At 40.5% G+C, this 15,675-nt stretch overlaps 2 protein-coding genes across 3 annotated transcripts in view; both read right to left on the bottom strand.

Moving 5' to 3' along the window:
* Window positions 1-365: 365 nt before the first annotated feature.
* Window positions 366-4,401, bottom strand: eva1ab (eva-1 homolog A, regulator of programmed cell death b). Its single transcript, XM_080433210.1, has 4 exons — window positions 4,379-4,401; window positions 3,203-3,286; window positions 2,157-2,495; window positions 366-903 (listed from the first exon to the last, which is right to left on the bottom strand). The coding sequence occupies exons 2-4, from the start codon at window positions 3,273-3,275 to the stop codon at window positions 791-793; spliced, it is 525 nt and encodes a 174-aa protein (XP_080289336.1). The 5' UTR covers window positions 3,276-3,286; window positions 4,379-4,401; the 3' UTR covers window positions 366-790.
* Window positions 4,402-5,699: 1,298 nt separating this feature from the next.
* itsn2b (intersectin 2b) overlaps window positions 5,700-15,675 on the bottom strand; it is a 44,490-nt gene continuing 34,514 nt past the window's right edge. For both annotated transcript variants that reach the window (XM_080428740.1, XM_080428741.1), the window contains exons 29-40: window positions 15,227-15,333; window positions 14,402-14,585; window positions 14,055-14,153; window positions 13,740-13,823; window positions 12,680-12,763; window positions 12,257-12,319; window positions 11,670-11,819; window positions 11,281-11,399; window positions 11,089-11,171; window positions 10,350-10,433; window positions 8,563-8,736; window positions 5,700-7,270 (exon numbers count right to left, since the gene is read on the bottom strand). In XM_080428740.1, the coding sequence (XP_080284866.1) occupies window positions 7,122-7,270; window positions 8,563-8,736; window positions 10,350-10,433; window positions 11,089-11,171; window positions 11,281-11,399; window positions 11,670-11,819; window positions 12,257-12,319; window positions 12,680-12,763; window positions 13,740-13,823; window positions 14,055-14,153; window positions 14,402-14,585; window positions 15,227-15,333 (1,380 nt within the window). In that variant the 3' untranslated portion in view covers window positions 5,700-7,121. The remainder of the gene's footprint in view (window positions 7,271-8,562; window positions 8,737-10,349; window positions 10,434-11,088; window positions 11,172-11,280; window positions 11,400-11,669; window positions 11,820-12,256; window positions 12,320-12,679; window positions 12,764-13,739; window positions 13,824-14,054; window positions 14,154-14,401; window positions 14,586-15,226; window positions 15,334-15,675) is intronic.

Below are 15,675 nucleotides of genomic sequence, written 5' to 3'. Positions count from 1 at the left end.
TCTTAACAGAGACCACACAGCTTCCAGTGTAAACAGCATCAGAAACGTGTAGGCTATTCATACCTCTGACAACTAGGTGGCACACTATTCCACACCATACAATCTGATCCAAGAGTTATCAAGCCTCAAGAAGTTTTACCCCTGACCCCTCTGAGCCTGAGGTCTGGATGGGTCAGGATCACAGTCATCATTGTCCACAGATTATCACCTGGTCACAAGTTCACAACAAAGTTCAGACATAGTGTTTTATTGTGGATGCAGAAAAATCACACACAATGAATCTGATCATTATAAAACTATATGTCAATATACAGTAGCCTAGATCTATACATGTTATCAATGACCACATAAAAAATTTGTCTAAATTGGCAATTCTAAAATATACTGTAAGCTATTACATTAATTATATGACAAACCAATGATTTTACATTACATACACAAACATTGTGACAATATAATTTACATGTGGGTCAGAACACAGAGCAATCCTTTTCAGATGTATTGTACACACACTACTTAACATAATGGATAGTACACAGACTGCAACTGTCTAGGTTAACACATGGAACAAGTAGTCTTAGAAATGGGTTTATTTATACAAATCTTGATGAATGCACGATAATGTAGAGTCTCTGGATAGTAGTGGCTGGGAGAGACCTCACGCCGAGAGGCGCATTTGGCTCTGTTTGTTGTTTAATTATCATTTAGTCAAGTTGTTATAGTTATGGGGGAACATGTTGTGGGGGTTCAGGTGTTATGCCCTCACATATGTTATGTGCTGTATCATTCATCAGTAGTATGTGTTCAGGTTGCGTGTAACAGTACTGATATCTGATTGTCCGTTCATCCAGATCTCACGGAGAATCCTCTCCCTCTCTTCCAGTCGCTGGGTGCGCTCCAGCTCTACACACGCACACGCACACACACACACACACACACACACACACACACACACACAGTAATCATAAAAACAAAACAGCAAACATGAAAGCTATTTGTGAAGTGAAATTAGATAATGTATGCATATACAGTATTGCTCATTAATCCTACTGATAAAGGCATGGAGATAAGAAAAAACTGTGGAGCATGCCTTTAAGGTGGTGGGGAGGGTTAGCTAAGCTAAGTCTACTAAAGACTGTACAGTAGGTAAACAAAAACCAACCATCATTATGCTATCAAAGCACTGTGAAAAACAATCATTTAAAGACGGGGTGCCGTGATTTTCAGTGATCCCCCCCCCCTAAAACATAATCATCAGGTATTATGGTTATACTAGGAGGAAGATTTTTTTCAAAAAAGTGTACAGAAAGTGTTAAAATTATGTTTTTATGTGGACACGCCTCCGGTTCATTAAGTATACCTGGTTCTCAGCCAATCATGGACTATCTAACTGGAGGTTAACACATGAACGGTTCTGTTTGTATTTTTAATTATCATATTAGTCTAGTTGTTATTAGTTATGAGGAACATGTGGGGATTCATGTTACGCCCTCACATGTGTTATGTGCTAAGTTGTGGAAGTCCATAACTGTTATAGGCTGCTGGAAAGAGCATAACCCCCTTTCAGAGGAGAAATCCACTAATGTTTGCAAAATAATACATTTGTATTATTTTATTTTATTTAATCCTACCTGAGAAATGCTTATGGTAAAAACAAAAAACTGACATTTGATAAAACCTCAATTACTGAACTAAAACATTAGTCATTTCTAGAAAAAAATGAAAACCATAAAAACTGTAAAACTAAATGTAAAAAAGTGTAACATAACTAAACTAAAATTGAAATCTAAAATGTCAAACTAAAAAAATATTTTAAAAACTATAATTATACTTACACACAGACACAGACATTATGTTGTTATTTTTTAATTTGATTTAGAGTAGCCAATTATTTGTATCACCTTTTTTCTCCCAATCTAGTCATTATGACAATTAATTCCTTACAACCTTGCTTGCCATCTGAGCACCTACTAAATGAAAGTTAAACAAATATGCATGAACAGATGCACATATAGTGGGCCAGGTGTGTGTGTGTGTGCGTGTGTGTGTGTGTGTGTGTGTGTGTGTGTGTGTGTGTGTGTGTGTGTGTGTGTGTGTGTGTGTGTGTGTGTGTGTGTGTGTGTGTGTGTGTGTGCGCGTGTGTGCATGTGTTTTACCTTCGGCGTGTTGCAGATTTCTCTCAAAAAGCCTCTGTCGTTGTGCAGTCAGCTGTGATGTCATATCATCCCAGCCTTCTGATTCGCTGTGCTCTCCAGTGGCTACTGCAACTGTTGTGTCATCCTGGTTTCTTTTACCAGTTTCATGGCGGAGACATGATTGACGTTGACGACTATAGTGCCTGTCAACATAGTGATGGTTGCCATAATCACCATGGTGATGGTTTCCATGATGGAAGTCAGCGCGACAGTGTATTTGGAAGACAATGGCACAGAGGGTGACAAGAAGGCCGACACACACCCCACCTAGAAACACCAATGCTGCCCTCTCTGGATGATCTGAGAGAGAGAGAGAGAGAGAGAGAGAGAGAGAGATAGAGACAGACAGACAGACAGACAGACAGACAGACAGACAGACAGACAGACAGACAGACAGACAGACAGACAGACAGACAGAGTGAATGCACTGGTCACATCCATTAAAGTGTGCACAGAAAACATGCGCGCAACAAAAGCCTTTTAAGGTACGGATAGAAAAACAACACACATAATAACCAGGAAGATAAGACTCACGAATGTAATTGTATGGTGACTTGAAAAGTCAAAATGTTAACTGTGGTGGAATAACACTGCGGGTTTGGGCCATTCAATTAAATGTGTGAGTCCTAATCCTATCTTCCTATTTATGGATGCACATCCATTCGAGTACAATGTGTTCATTCAACCTCTGGCTCTAGCAGTATTGTTTGAGTACTGTGTGCACTTACAGGCTCCTAGCTTTACAACCACCAACAACCCCCAAGATCAGGTATTCATGTCCTCATGTTGTCAAAATTATGGCATGTCTCGCAGGGATGGCTGACAATTCATGGCCATGTTGATTCATTTCTGGTGGAATAATTTTCAACTCCTTGGTTGGGTGGTCTCTGTATAGTACATTCTCCTCACCCCAACCTGCACGCTGGCACACACACACACACACACACACACACACACACACACACACACACACACACACACACACACACACACACAGGAGGACTGACCTGCAATAAAGGTGTAAGCTGCCAGCATGTTGCTAAGCGATGCCATTTCCTGTGAAACCACCTTCACGTCCATATTTGGGTTTTCTGTAGGTGGAGAGTTCATGATGATATATCCTGATATATTTGCAAATGTCAGACCATACATCACATTAAAGTGTGATATGTCCAGGTTGTGTGTGTCTGTGTACACACAACCAGGACGGACAGGAAACAGAAAGAGAGAGATGGGGAGAGACGTGCAGTAAAGATCGTCGGGAACGGGACTCGAACCCCCAATGCACTGTCAGGCTACACGAGAGCCTAGGTGCCCGGACCACTAGGCCAACAGTCCCGACCTAGAGCACAAATTTTCAATGCGGGCTTTGATGACCACCAGGGGTCCTTGAGAGCGTTCCAGGGGGTCTTCAGCTAAATAATTGATGTTTAGGAACCAAATGGACCGAAATCACAGAGTTAAATTAACTCTGAGGATTTTGATTGCTGTCCCAGAGATTAAAAATCATATAAAATGGGGGTCTGTGGTCTAATAAATATCAAACAGGGGGTCCATGAAATTAAAAAGGTTGAGAATCCTGGTATAGAGAATGAGAGTGAGAGTCTAATGCAGGGTGACACTATGCCTGTTTTACACTCAGTTGCACATCGTGCTGTGAATCAAAATTAGCCGATCAACAAGCTTGTAGATCTGATATTGATGGGATTTGACATCAGCACGCAACTAAGTATAAATCAGGCTTTACGTTACCTGCATGGAGAAAGAGAGAGAGAAGTGGAGAAAGAGATAAACTAAGTGTAGGGTACAGAAAACAAAAGAGAGCAATGATTTAGAGAAAACAGAAGAAAAGAAAGGGTTTCTAAAAAGAATGTATGGAAGGAAGAAAGTGTATGATACAGTAGCTTCAGTGTTTCTCCATTTATTTTATGTTTAAACACTTAAAAAAACGTATTGTTAGGTATGCCATTGTATTTTAACACATGTATGTATACACTTCATATTTCACTTTCCACATCAGCATAATCGTCTTCATCACTCAATTCAAAAAACAACACTGGTCATACTCACATTTCCATGATGATCTTTGTCTCCCCTCTCCTCTCCTTTCCTCACTCCATTCAGTTAAATTCCACGGTTTGTCTTCATGACAGTAATGTGCAACAAAAACAGCATTTATGTACCTCTTTCATTCTGGCAAAAATAACATTGTTCAGTCGATCTTCTGACGTTAATTCTTTATTTTTCTTTGTCCTTGGCAGTAGAGAGGGATGATTTTCGCCAGTGGACTTTTCCTTTCAGCTTTTCCAGGTTGGCGAGAGAGAAAGAGAGAGAGTGTAAGACAGAGAGTGTAAGAGACAGAGAGGGGGGGGGGGTTAAGCCCCAAGGGATCTCTATTTCTGTCACCGTTTCTTTTTTCTCTGTTCTGTCTGTCTCTACCACTCTCTCTTTCACTGTCTTGTTCTCTTCTGTGACTTAACCTGTCACTCTCTCCAATATATTTCTATTTATCATTCTCTTTCATTCACATAAAAACACCTTCACGACAGACATACACACACCTAGAGGGCTAAAAGAATAAATGAATATGGAGACGGTGTCCTTAGCTAACAGACATGTAGGTAGAGAGGGAGGGAGAGACCTCATGGAGAAGCCTGTTCATCCTGCTTTCATTCAAAAGCCATGAGCATGTCAGTCTCTCTTCCCCTCTTCTCTGTATCTCCGAGTGAATAGAGTATTATTTTGCAGATAGGAGAGGAGCCGAGTCTGTATAATGTGTGTGTTATATAAGACATGTGTTCATGCTGCTAATTGAATCATACACATGACTGCCTCAACTGGAACTCAACCTCGTAGACTCACCCTCTACGTTCCATCTCTCTTTCACTCCCTCTTCACTTATTCTATCAGTAGGAAAGCTGAGAGGAAGACACTGTAGGAGAGACAAACAGTAGGTAGGAAAAATGAAAGACAGTGCAGGAGAGACAGTAGGGAGTAGGGGAGAGAGATAGTGTAGGAGAGACAGACATTAGGAAAACTGAGATTAACAGTGTAGGAGAGACAAACAGTAGGTAGGAAAACTGAGAAACAGTGCAGGAGAGAGACAGTAGGGAAGCTTAGAGAGATAGTGTACGAGAGACAGACATTAGAAAAACTGAGATTAACAGTGTAGGAGAGACGGGTAATAGGAAAACTGAGTGTAAGAGGGCCAGACAGTAGGAACGCTGAGAGACAGTAGGAAACCGACAGTAAAATCCTAAGTGTTAATTGAACTCCTAAGTGTACAAATGGAAGGTTCTACTTGTACAGTTCCATTAGTTCCATTAACACTAAGGATTTTACTGTGTAATTTAGTAAACATAGGGTATAGCAAGTGGAAGAGTAAACATTCAAATGTTTTTGTGTTGAATACAGGATTTGCAGTTCAATCCAGACAGAGAATGAGAAATCAGTCATGGTCTCAAAATAATGAATGTTGTGTAAAAGAAAAAAGTGAAAATGATGTAAGTGAAAGATTGCCGTATAACTTTATTTAGTATAGAATACTCAAATTTCAGAAGCTGGTCACTTTTAATAACTTTTAATTAGATTTAAGAAACCCTGATTGATAGAGTGCCATGTAGAAATCAAAGTACACTCAGCACATTAGGTAGCGTTCATGCTGACTAGCTATGAACAGGCAGCATTAGATTGAGCCTAAACTCAGCAGGTTAGGTTGAGCCTAAACTCAGCACAGTAGTCGATACAGGTCACAAGAAAAATAAAATTAAAACAAAATAAATGACAAAGTTAACCCCCCCCATAAGGTACAAGAAAACAGACCACCGTTTCTTCACACATGGTCCACAAAAAACACATTTAAATATATAAAAAGAATAGATTTAGAGACCAAACCATGGAACAGAAGAGATTAGATACTAAACCCTGAAACAGAAAAGTAACTAGTTATTAAACCCTGAAACACAGGTTACTAGATAGTTACTAAACCCCAAAACCAAAGAGTGTTACTACTGAAGAGTTGTAGTGTTGGGGAAAAGACAGCAGGCACAACAGATTACTAGCAGCCTTGACCCCTTTCAGTTCAGATAATCGTGTATGACACTGTATTACCCTTATATGTAGGATAAGCCAATGATTTATGGGCAAGTATACTGTTAAAACAATGACGACAAGTCCACAGGAGACACAGAAGGACGTCTCAAACCGTTGGAGTCAAAAAAACAAAACAAAACAAAAAAACATGAATTTAAATATAAATTAAACACCTTTTACCACTTCTCATAAAAAAAAGACCACTTGGTGGTGCTCAGGGCTACAGAGACCGGATGTAATACACACCAGAGAAAACTGCACACACAGTTGGTGTTAAAAGGAGAACAAATGTTGCTTCAGTGGGATTGGCAAATTAAACAAAGTGTGATGAAAATGGAATGAGGAAGAAAAAGTACAGAGTTGTTGTTGCTAGTGAAGCCTGTTTGTTGAACCACAGAACAGTATGGAAAATACTGTTGTGGACTGGACCTGGATCACATCTAACATATACATTTATATCTAAACCTTTGACTGCTTGCTTAGCAAAAACACCCCAAAACAGAATTTACACAGTCTTTGGACAGTTACGAAGGGGGTTATTAAATGTTTCAGCCTTGCGTCCAAAATACAAACATTTTTCACCCGAGATATACATATATTCTTTCATTTAATCACAAATGGAGCCATCAGAAATGAAATGATCCTGTGACACATCTGGGGCCCCAGCTACTTTACAAAGCCAGACTCTGATCCTTCCTATGTGAAGGCTGGTCCTAGATCAGCACTCGGGGACAGCAAGCATCCCTTTAAGCAAACAGTTGTACCTCCTATTGGAGGGTTCAGATGACATCATACAGTATGTGTGTGCATTAGGAGCAGATAGTATGTCTTTGGTTATTTGTTGTTAAAGAGCTGCAGGTCAAGGCGCACCCAGACCTCGCCTGTTGGAACCTCGTGAAGGAGGAGACGGCGCGTCGCTGCTCCCTTGTTCTCTAGCTCCTTCTTTATGGTTGCCACGGGAACCTCTGTACGACCCAGGAACTCTGATAGTGGGAGGAGATAAAAAGAGAATGATGTATGGAGGGAAAGGGAGTATTCAGAGGGTGGTGATAAAAACAAATTTATTCTATTGAAAATGTTATGTAGAAAACAATAGTCAACCTACAGTAATGGTATTCAAAAATAGAAGAAGAAAAAAGAACACAAGCCACGTATTCCACGAGGATCTCAGATGTCATGTAGTCAGTCTATGACGCAGGTCATCAAGTTTCAGCCCACTGCAACCACCGATTATCGGTCGCGATATTCATATTTTAGTCAGACAACTCTTGGATTGAATAAATATATTTATTGAGGTTAAATATATTGAGCATATATATATATATATATATATATATATATATATATATATATATATATATATATATATATATATATGGCGTCACGGCTCTGTCTCATTTCCTTCATTCCCTGTAAGCAGGAATTATTATAATAAATGATTTGCCAAATAGATCTTACAGGGAATGGGAATGAAATAGACCCCCATAAGGGAATAGAAACAGAGCCTACAGGTGGATGCTGGGGTGGTGATGGGAGCAGAAAAGTTAAATTTTTACTATACCGATAATTATTGGTCTCCTTGATCAATAATTATCGGTATCAGCCCTGAAAAAAAAATCATTTAGGTCGATCCCTAATTTCAGAATTATACAGAAGTATAAAAGCACTAAGTTCTAAGTAAAACATATTCAAGAATGTAATTACTAGCAAGTAGCAACGTGCACAAGACAATTGGTGCCAATTGGTCCAGTGGTGTGTGAGATTAGCCCAAGACGCACACAGACGAATAGAACCTCTTCCAGAACTCTCACCACGTAGGATTCACACAGTAAAAGTGCTCCACATAATAACAAAAAAATCATGTGTCAAGAGCGTGTGTATAAGGCCCTCGGGTGGCACAGTGGTTAAGTGCCTGCCAACCACCACATAGGTTGTGGGATCGAATCCACCGTGGAGGTGCATCCGGCTTTGTCGAGCGTCTGCAAGAACACAAGCCGGGAGGGGAGGGTGACAATTGTCACTGCATGTATTCCTACGAGGCTGGAGCGGCACCTGTCAGCAAGACCTGAGGTGATTCTTAAAAATGTTTTCTAAATCCTTTTTTTTTTTTTTTAAATGTTCAAGAATGTTCAAGATTTTTCAAAAATAGCAGATCTATAAGCTCGTAGCGCGGCACTCGGTGCCGCGCTATGAGCTTGTAGATCTGCTATTTTTGAATAGCCAAAGAAATCTAAAGTGACACAGATGCGTTCCAGGTGTCAATGGGTTAACTGACCGTCAGGGGAGAACTGGTCTCTTTCGAAGATGGTGATGCAGAGCACGTCCTGGTACAGGTCCTTGATGTGGAACTGACAGTTGAAGTTCCATTTGGGATTCAGGGTGTCATTGAGCGTTCTGGAGGTGAAGATCTGAGCTCCCATCGTCACCTCACAGTACGGGTTGCTCTTACCTACACACAACACAACACATGATGAATGCACAACACGTGACCATACAACATGTGATGAAATAACTCAGTTGTGTGTTAAAGCTACAACCTGAAATTTTTTACATCCGTTGTCTCCCTCTCCAGACGGAGAGAGGTAACTACAATAAAGACTGTGGTACATCTAGTGTCCTATCTGGTGCGCTGTCTGCGTCAAACAACTTTACTGACATGGCCAACCAGTAGGTGTCCTACTCCAGTGGTTCTCAAACATTTTCAAGTGAAGGACCCCCAAATTGATATGTATTTGGCTGCGGGCCCCCCATCTGAAAATATTTCATGTCAGGAACCTTCCAGAAGAGAAGATATTTCTTTTGTTCTTTTTTTTAATCCCACCTGGTGCCAATTTTCTAAGTGATCCTGGGCACTACACTCCCCCCACCAGCCTAGGGAGCCCAGGGCCGAGCTCATGCCTTCTTCAATGCATGAGAGCCAACTGGCCTTCTTGTCACCTGACAGGGGGGAGTTTCCCCGGTAGGACGTAGCGCGTGGAAGGAACGCGTTATTCCAACCAGTTCCCTTCCCCTCCATCAGGCGCCCCGGCTGCCAGGGGGAGGCGGTATAGTGACCAGGATTACTACATGTTTTTGTGAGGGTATTAACTACCCTAGGAGACACTGGGAGAGCATGCAAAATCCACACAGAGGCCCTTTCGCCAACCCCACCTAGGGTATGGGCGCTGATGACGCGGAGGAGAAGACACGCCCCCAGTGCCCACAGCGTCCCTGGGGGGAATCGAACCCAGGAGTCAGGACCTTCTAGCTGTGAGGCGACAGCGCTACCGAATGCGCCACTGTGCCGCCCCCACCAAGAAGATTTATCTTTAAAGAATTAAAAATTATTAAAACATTTCCAGACGGTTTAGCTATTTTTCAAAAATGTTCAAAAATAGCAGATATACAAGCTTGCAGCGTGGCACAAAGTGACACGCTGCAAGCTTGTAGATCTGCTATGTTGAAATAGCCAACATATAAATGGATAAAATGATTAAAATGATTGTGACGCTATATTAACTACTTGCGCTGGAACCCCCCCCCCAAGGACCCCTGGGGGTCCCCGAACCCCACTTTCAGAACCACTGTCTCGACACGAGGGTCACAATTTCTCAATCGAAGAGTAGGGAGTAGGGAGTCCAAACAAGTGCAGATGTGCAATTCTATTGTATTAACATACTCATACAGATTGGTTAAAATAATGATTAAAATATTGATTTACTAATTAAAATGAGTCCCAGAAAGTAGCAAACTAATAACAATGAAACAATCAAAAGAACTGTGGTCTGGAGAAACTAACAGCCATGTTACATGATGATATCCTATATGTTATATGATCCATGTTAGAAGTTATAAATGACACGTTATGTTATGTGTTATGCGATACTGATGTGTGATCACTTCAAGGTGCATATGTTACAGTATACGTAACATATAAGTTATGTTTATTAGGTGTTATATTCCATGTTATGTGTGACAGGATGTGACATCATGAACTGAATTAAGATTTTACTGATCTTGGTGGGCAGCAGTCAGAGAATACATGTACATCAAACAGTAGTTTGAAGATTTTCCTAAGCTCACCGTTTGGTTTACAAGCCTTGAGTTCAGTCGCCTCCAAGATAGTGACTAGAAGTCTTCCAATTCCACTGGCCTTCATAGAGCGAGCTGCACATGCGTGCGTGCACACACACACACACACACACACACACACACACAGAGAAGAATTAAGCACACTACTGTAAAAGGACAATTTAACGTACATAAGAAGGACAATGAAGTCATAAAACATTTGAAATGTATATTACTGCAGCAGATCGTTATGACCCAGCCTAGGTGCAACATAAAGAATGGACTTCCTCCTTCTTAAAATGACACGATTGCCCCATAGAGACATCTTTTCTCTCTTACGGACAATTTATACGCCATAGTACGATGCTGTCTTGCGCCAAAAATACAATTTAAATGTCAGTAATTGTAAAACTGTGTTATTGTAGTGGTGGAGTTACGGTAATGTGCTACTTAGAAAAGCTTTAGCCTAACCCTGGATGTGCTGCGATGTCAGGTTTGTCATTATTTGGGCGTAGTCTGACAGACTGAGAGACACACAAATTGTACTTTATAGGAAGGTACTATTCTTTATAAACAATAGCTTATCACTAAAGCAACGTAGTCAGTTCCACTTTATCACCCTGTAGGACACCAATGTGTGAGTGTGAGTGTGTGTGTGTGTGTGTGTGTGTGTGTGTGTGTGTGTGTGTGTGTGTGTGTGTGTGTGTGTGTGTGTGTGTGTGTGTGTGTGTGTGTGTGTGTGTAAACCTACCTTGATAAGCCTTCTCTCGTTTCTTCTTTTCCGTCTCGATGAAGTCTTCAGATGCAGCTTTAATCTTCTGAACCCACGCTGTCCTGTGAACGCACACACACACACACAATGGTCCAACAGCAGTAAGTAAATGGACAAATATACGAACTGTGAGGCAGGCAGCGACTGGTATTGTTGTTATTGTGTGCGTACCTTTCATTGATGTTGTCAGTCTTCAGAATATAAACTCTGTCGATATGAGAGATGTGGAACACAGGATCATCACTGGATGGATCTGGAAGCTTCACCAACACCTCATTAACAAACACAGGCTGACAGACAGACAGACCGAAGACAAAGTTGTTACTGGCGAAGAATTTGGTCATTCACTGAACTCAGTGTGTCTGTTTGATGTGAGGTAGAGTGTGTGTGTGTGTGTGTGTGTGTGTGTGTGTGTGTGTGTGTGTGTGTGTGTGTGTGTGTGTGTGTGTGTGTGTGTGTGTGTGTGTGTGTGTGTGTGTGTGTGTGTGTGTGTGTGTGTGTGTGCGCGTGTGTGTGTGTGTCTGTCTGTCTGTCTGTCTGTCTGTCTGTCTGTGTCTCACCGGTTTGTACATCTTCAGTTGTGTGTTGTTTTTGTAGCTGAACAGTTTATCTGGTCCAGAGGAGTTGAACTGTTTAGCAGCGTGAGTCAACAGCAGGAAGTCATTAAAGAGAAATGCCCACAGCTCCTTGTTGCTCTTTGCTTTGTACATCTGCACACAGAAACAACACGATTATATTACAGCTGCAACTAACCAGTATCTTAGATTACAATTAATATTCTGTTTACTAAAGAGCTGGAGAGATGAGGATACACTTGCTACTATACAAGCAATATTCTGCAATGATTTCCATCAGAATATAGAGCACTTATTTCACCACATGAACCCTAGCATCCCTATTCTGGGCTTATCATAATAGGCAAACATTCTGCAGAAATAGCAGAACTACAGTACAAGCTCACGACACATCATGAACTTGTATCGGGCTATTATCAGCGAAGAAATTTGGTGTTGAGGGAAAAATGGAGGCTCAAGTGTAGACCAGTTTGAAAATATTTTTTATAAACTAGCTTTTACAATGTACAGTCTGTATCTGGTTCCGTTTGTCAAGTAGGGATGCATCTCAAACACATCATCCTAGTTCTCACCTTCCCACTATGCAGCAGCTTCCTGGGACCCAGACAGTTGGTCAGAGAGTTAAAGATCACTTTCTGTTGAGACAGAGAGGATGGTTGAGTTGAGTAATGGTCACAAGTAAGAGACATACTTTAAAGTGAGTTGATGTTTGTGTGTGTTGGAGCCAAAAATACAATGCTCTTACAGCTAAATTGTACAATATATCTATAGACGAACACAATTAAGTGACAATACAATAGTCTATGTATGTATACAATGTCAAAAACTATGTCACATTTGGTGTCTTAGCTTCTATGGACAAAATATGAGCTCATAACTGATTTCTTCTGACCATACTTGTTGTGCAAAGGCCTTAATCTGTTGATAAAACATTTGAGGGATAATTAACCACGTAATAAGATTCTGTGGTTCCATTTAGCATTTAACTGTTGTACCTCAGTGACTCCTTCACACTGAACATGAGACTGAATCCACTCCAATCTGTCAGAGTTCTCCTTCTCTCTCACGCCTTCATTCACCTGGTCAACACAGTTGCCGTAATACTTTATGAACATTATCTGGTCAATACAGTTAACACTTTATGAACATCACCTGGTCAACACAGTTAACCCATTAAGACCTGAAGCCGATTCTACTAATGTCTTCTAAATTCCAAAAGTTTTCTGAAAAACGTATGTTTCTATATCAGTGGTGCTCAAACTTTTTCATGTCAAGGACCCCCAAAATTATTTATATTTGGTGGCGGACCCCCATCTCAAAATATGTTGTTCCATGGACCCCCAGAAGCAAAGATTTGAGTTAAAAATGTGATATATATATACCCGTAAATTTCGGACTATAAGGCGCGACTTTTTTCCCATTTTTCGACCCTGCGGCTTATATAACGGTGCGGCTTATCTATGGATTTTTACAGCTAACGGCCACTAGGGGACCTCCTAAATCTATGGATTTTACACCCGCGGCTTATAGTCCAGTGCGGCTTATATATGTACAAATCATTCAATTTAGCTGCTGCGGCTTATATTCAGGTGCGGCTTATAGTGCGAAAATTACGGTATAAGATTTGCACACATTTTCATTTTTTTTCGGGGTAGCGCTATGAGCTTGTATATCTGCTATTTTTGAATAGCCAAAGTATTCACCCGTTTCCTAGGCTGTGTGTTTTCCACTTCCTGTAGATTTCATTGGATATCATTGGTCATCTGACCAGTTTCATTGGATTTCATTGGATCAAATCGACAGGAAGTGGAAAACACACAGCCTAGGAAACAGGTGAATAAAATAATGCTTTTTTAGCTCAAAACAAAAAATGACACAGATGCGTTCCAGGTCTTAATGGGTTAATACTTTATGAACATTACCTGGTCATATAGTTAACACTTTATGAACATTACCTGGTCAATACAGTTAACACTTTATGAATATCACCTGGTCAATACTGTAAATGAGTGAGTGAATTAAAGAAATTGAATGAAAAAATAAAACTAAATTAACCTGTTGACAGAGCTCCTCTGCTCGCTCCAAAGCCTCCTTCAGAGGTCCTCTGTCCACATGGCCTTCTGCTGTACTCTCCAGGATCTGCACATCGTACGCACGCGCATGCACAGGCACATGGACACGCACAAAAGCCAGAATGTAAGTACATAGAGTGAGTTTAGACCAAATTAAAGATAATATAAAAATAGTAGTAATAGTAGTAATAGAAGTGTATGACATCCATGCATTTCTAGATGTTTTATATGCAGGGCTAACATGTGAATACACCTTTCTACCTTTTAATTTAAAAGTACAAAATGTGAGTACTCTTACATGTTTGAGGTGCAGTGGGTAGCGTGTGATCCTCTGCATGGGCTTCAACAGGAAACTGGACAAAGGCATTCCTTTACATCTGTAGTCTGTAGCAATTTTCTGATGAAAAACACAAACACACCTCCTTCAACAACTTTTTAAACTTTACTTTTGTTATTTATTGGTCTCTCTCTTTCTCTTCCTCTTAACTGTCTTTTATTGAGTTTTCTTCTTTATTTCCTTTCCAGTCCCATTTCCTCTCCATACCTCTTGTAACCTTCCTTTAAAATGTGATTCCCTCTCTCAATTCTCTCTACCTCCATTTGGTTCTCTCTCCGTATCCCTCCAACCCCAGCTCTCATTCATACCTTGAGGAATTCTTTAAACTCTGGCTGGTTGTCGCATCGGGTCTGGAGCAAAGCAGCTCCATTGATCTGACAGGAGCAGAATCGGATGTAGGGCTGCATGTGAGCGAGTTCTGAGGCCAGGATGTCTCCAATCACCTGCACTGGCATGTTCTCCCCTCCTGTCTTCTTACGCACACGCAATGCTCTACACACACACACACACACACACACACACACAAATATAAAAAGATATAATATGAATATGAATATTAGCTATACTAATACATTTATTTTAAATGAGTACAGCAGCTTAACTTGTTCCATCTTCCAAAGTGAACACCAAATCTACCAGTCTGTCACTAAACTAAGCTACAATCTAGGATTTCTTATTGTTGTCTGGTCTGCCTCTCTTGCAGTGAGAGGAATGATGTTCAAACTACAGCAAAGATAAAGCCTCACGGTGGAGCATCTAGAGTTGCACTTGAGTAGTTGATATCCAGCAGTGAAAATGGCGTTGACCCAACAGGTCAATGCCAGGTAACGAAAACAGGAATACTGTATATTAATTACTGTGTTGCAATTAGACTCTAAAATAGCATACAATTATGTTTTTGTGGTAGGACAGTACTCACAGTAGAGTATGGAGTGTGTCTCCAGCAACAGAACATGTTAGTTTTAGTGTTACCATACAGATGGATAAAATGAGTCATTAATTTATATGTACAACAGTATCCAAAATTGGAGTTTTAAATAGATCGGTACAGTACAGCGTGCCAACACTGTTAAATTGTTATTATTCTGTCATTATTTAAACAGTGTGGTACAATGTGCCAAAAGTTATCCTACTTCAGTAGTTTGGTGTTGCAGGCGATCAGTTCTTTCCAGTTGACAAAGATCATGGACATCTCTGCTTCCGTCAGCCGACCAGACTCAGACATAGGCTTATGGAACACCTGCAAAGGTTTACGTTCATCAGTACAGTATGTGTATATTTATGTATAATACTTCAATAACTAGGCATTTATTAGTATGTGCACATATTCACATATAATCTTATATTAACTATATAATACAGAGTTCTTACACTATGGTGTGTGTGTGTGATATGAAATGTAAGCTTACCATAATCACAGTAAACATTATTATGTCTTCAATCATATTCAATGCTTTAGGGAAAAATGTAACTAACTACAGTCACTTTCAGTTCAGCACAGGGGAGGTGTGTGTGTCACTGTCCAGCTGACGCTTGTTGGCGCTCGTTAATGTTATTGGTGTGGACTCATTTAATATAATAA

This window comes from Gymnoscopelus braueri (genome assembly GCF_963280865.1).
Source record: "Gymnoscopelus braueri genome assembly, chromosome: 1".
Taxonomy (NCBI): domain Eukaryota; kingdom Metazoa; phylum Chordata; class Actinopteri; order Myctophiformes; family Myctophidae; genus Gymnoscopelus; species Gymnoscopelus braueri.
Note: the sequence above shows the minus strand (reverse complement) of the source record. Positions and strands in the feature narration are given on the sequence as shown.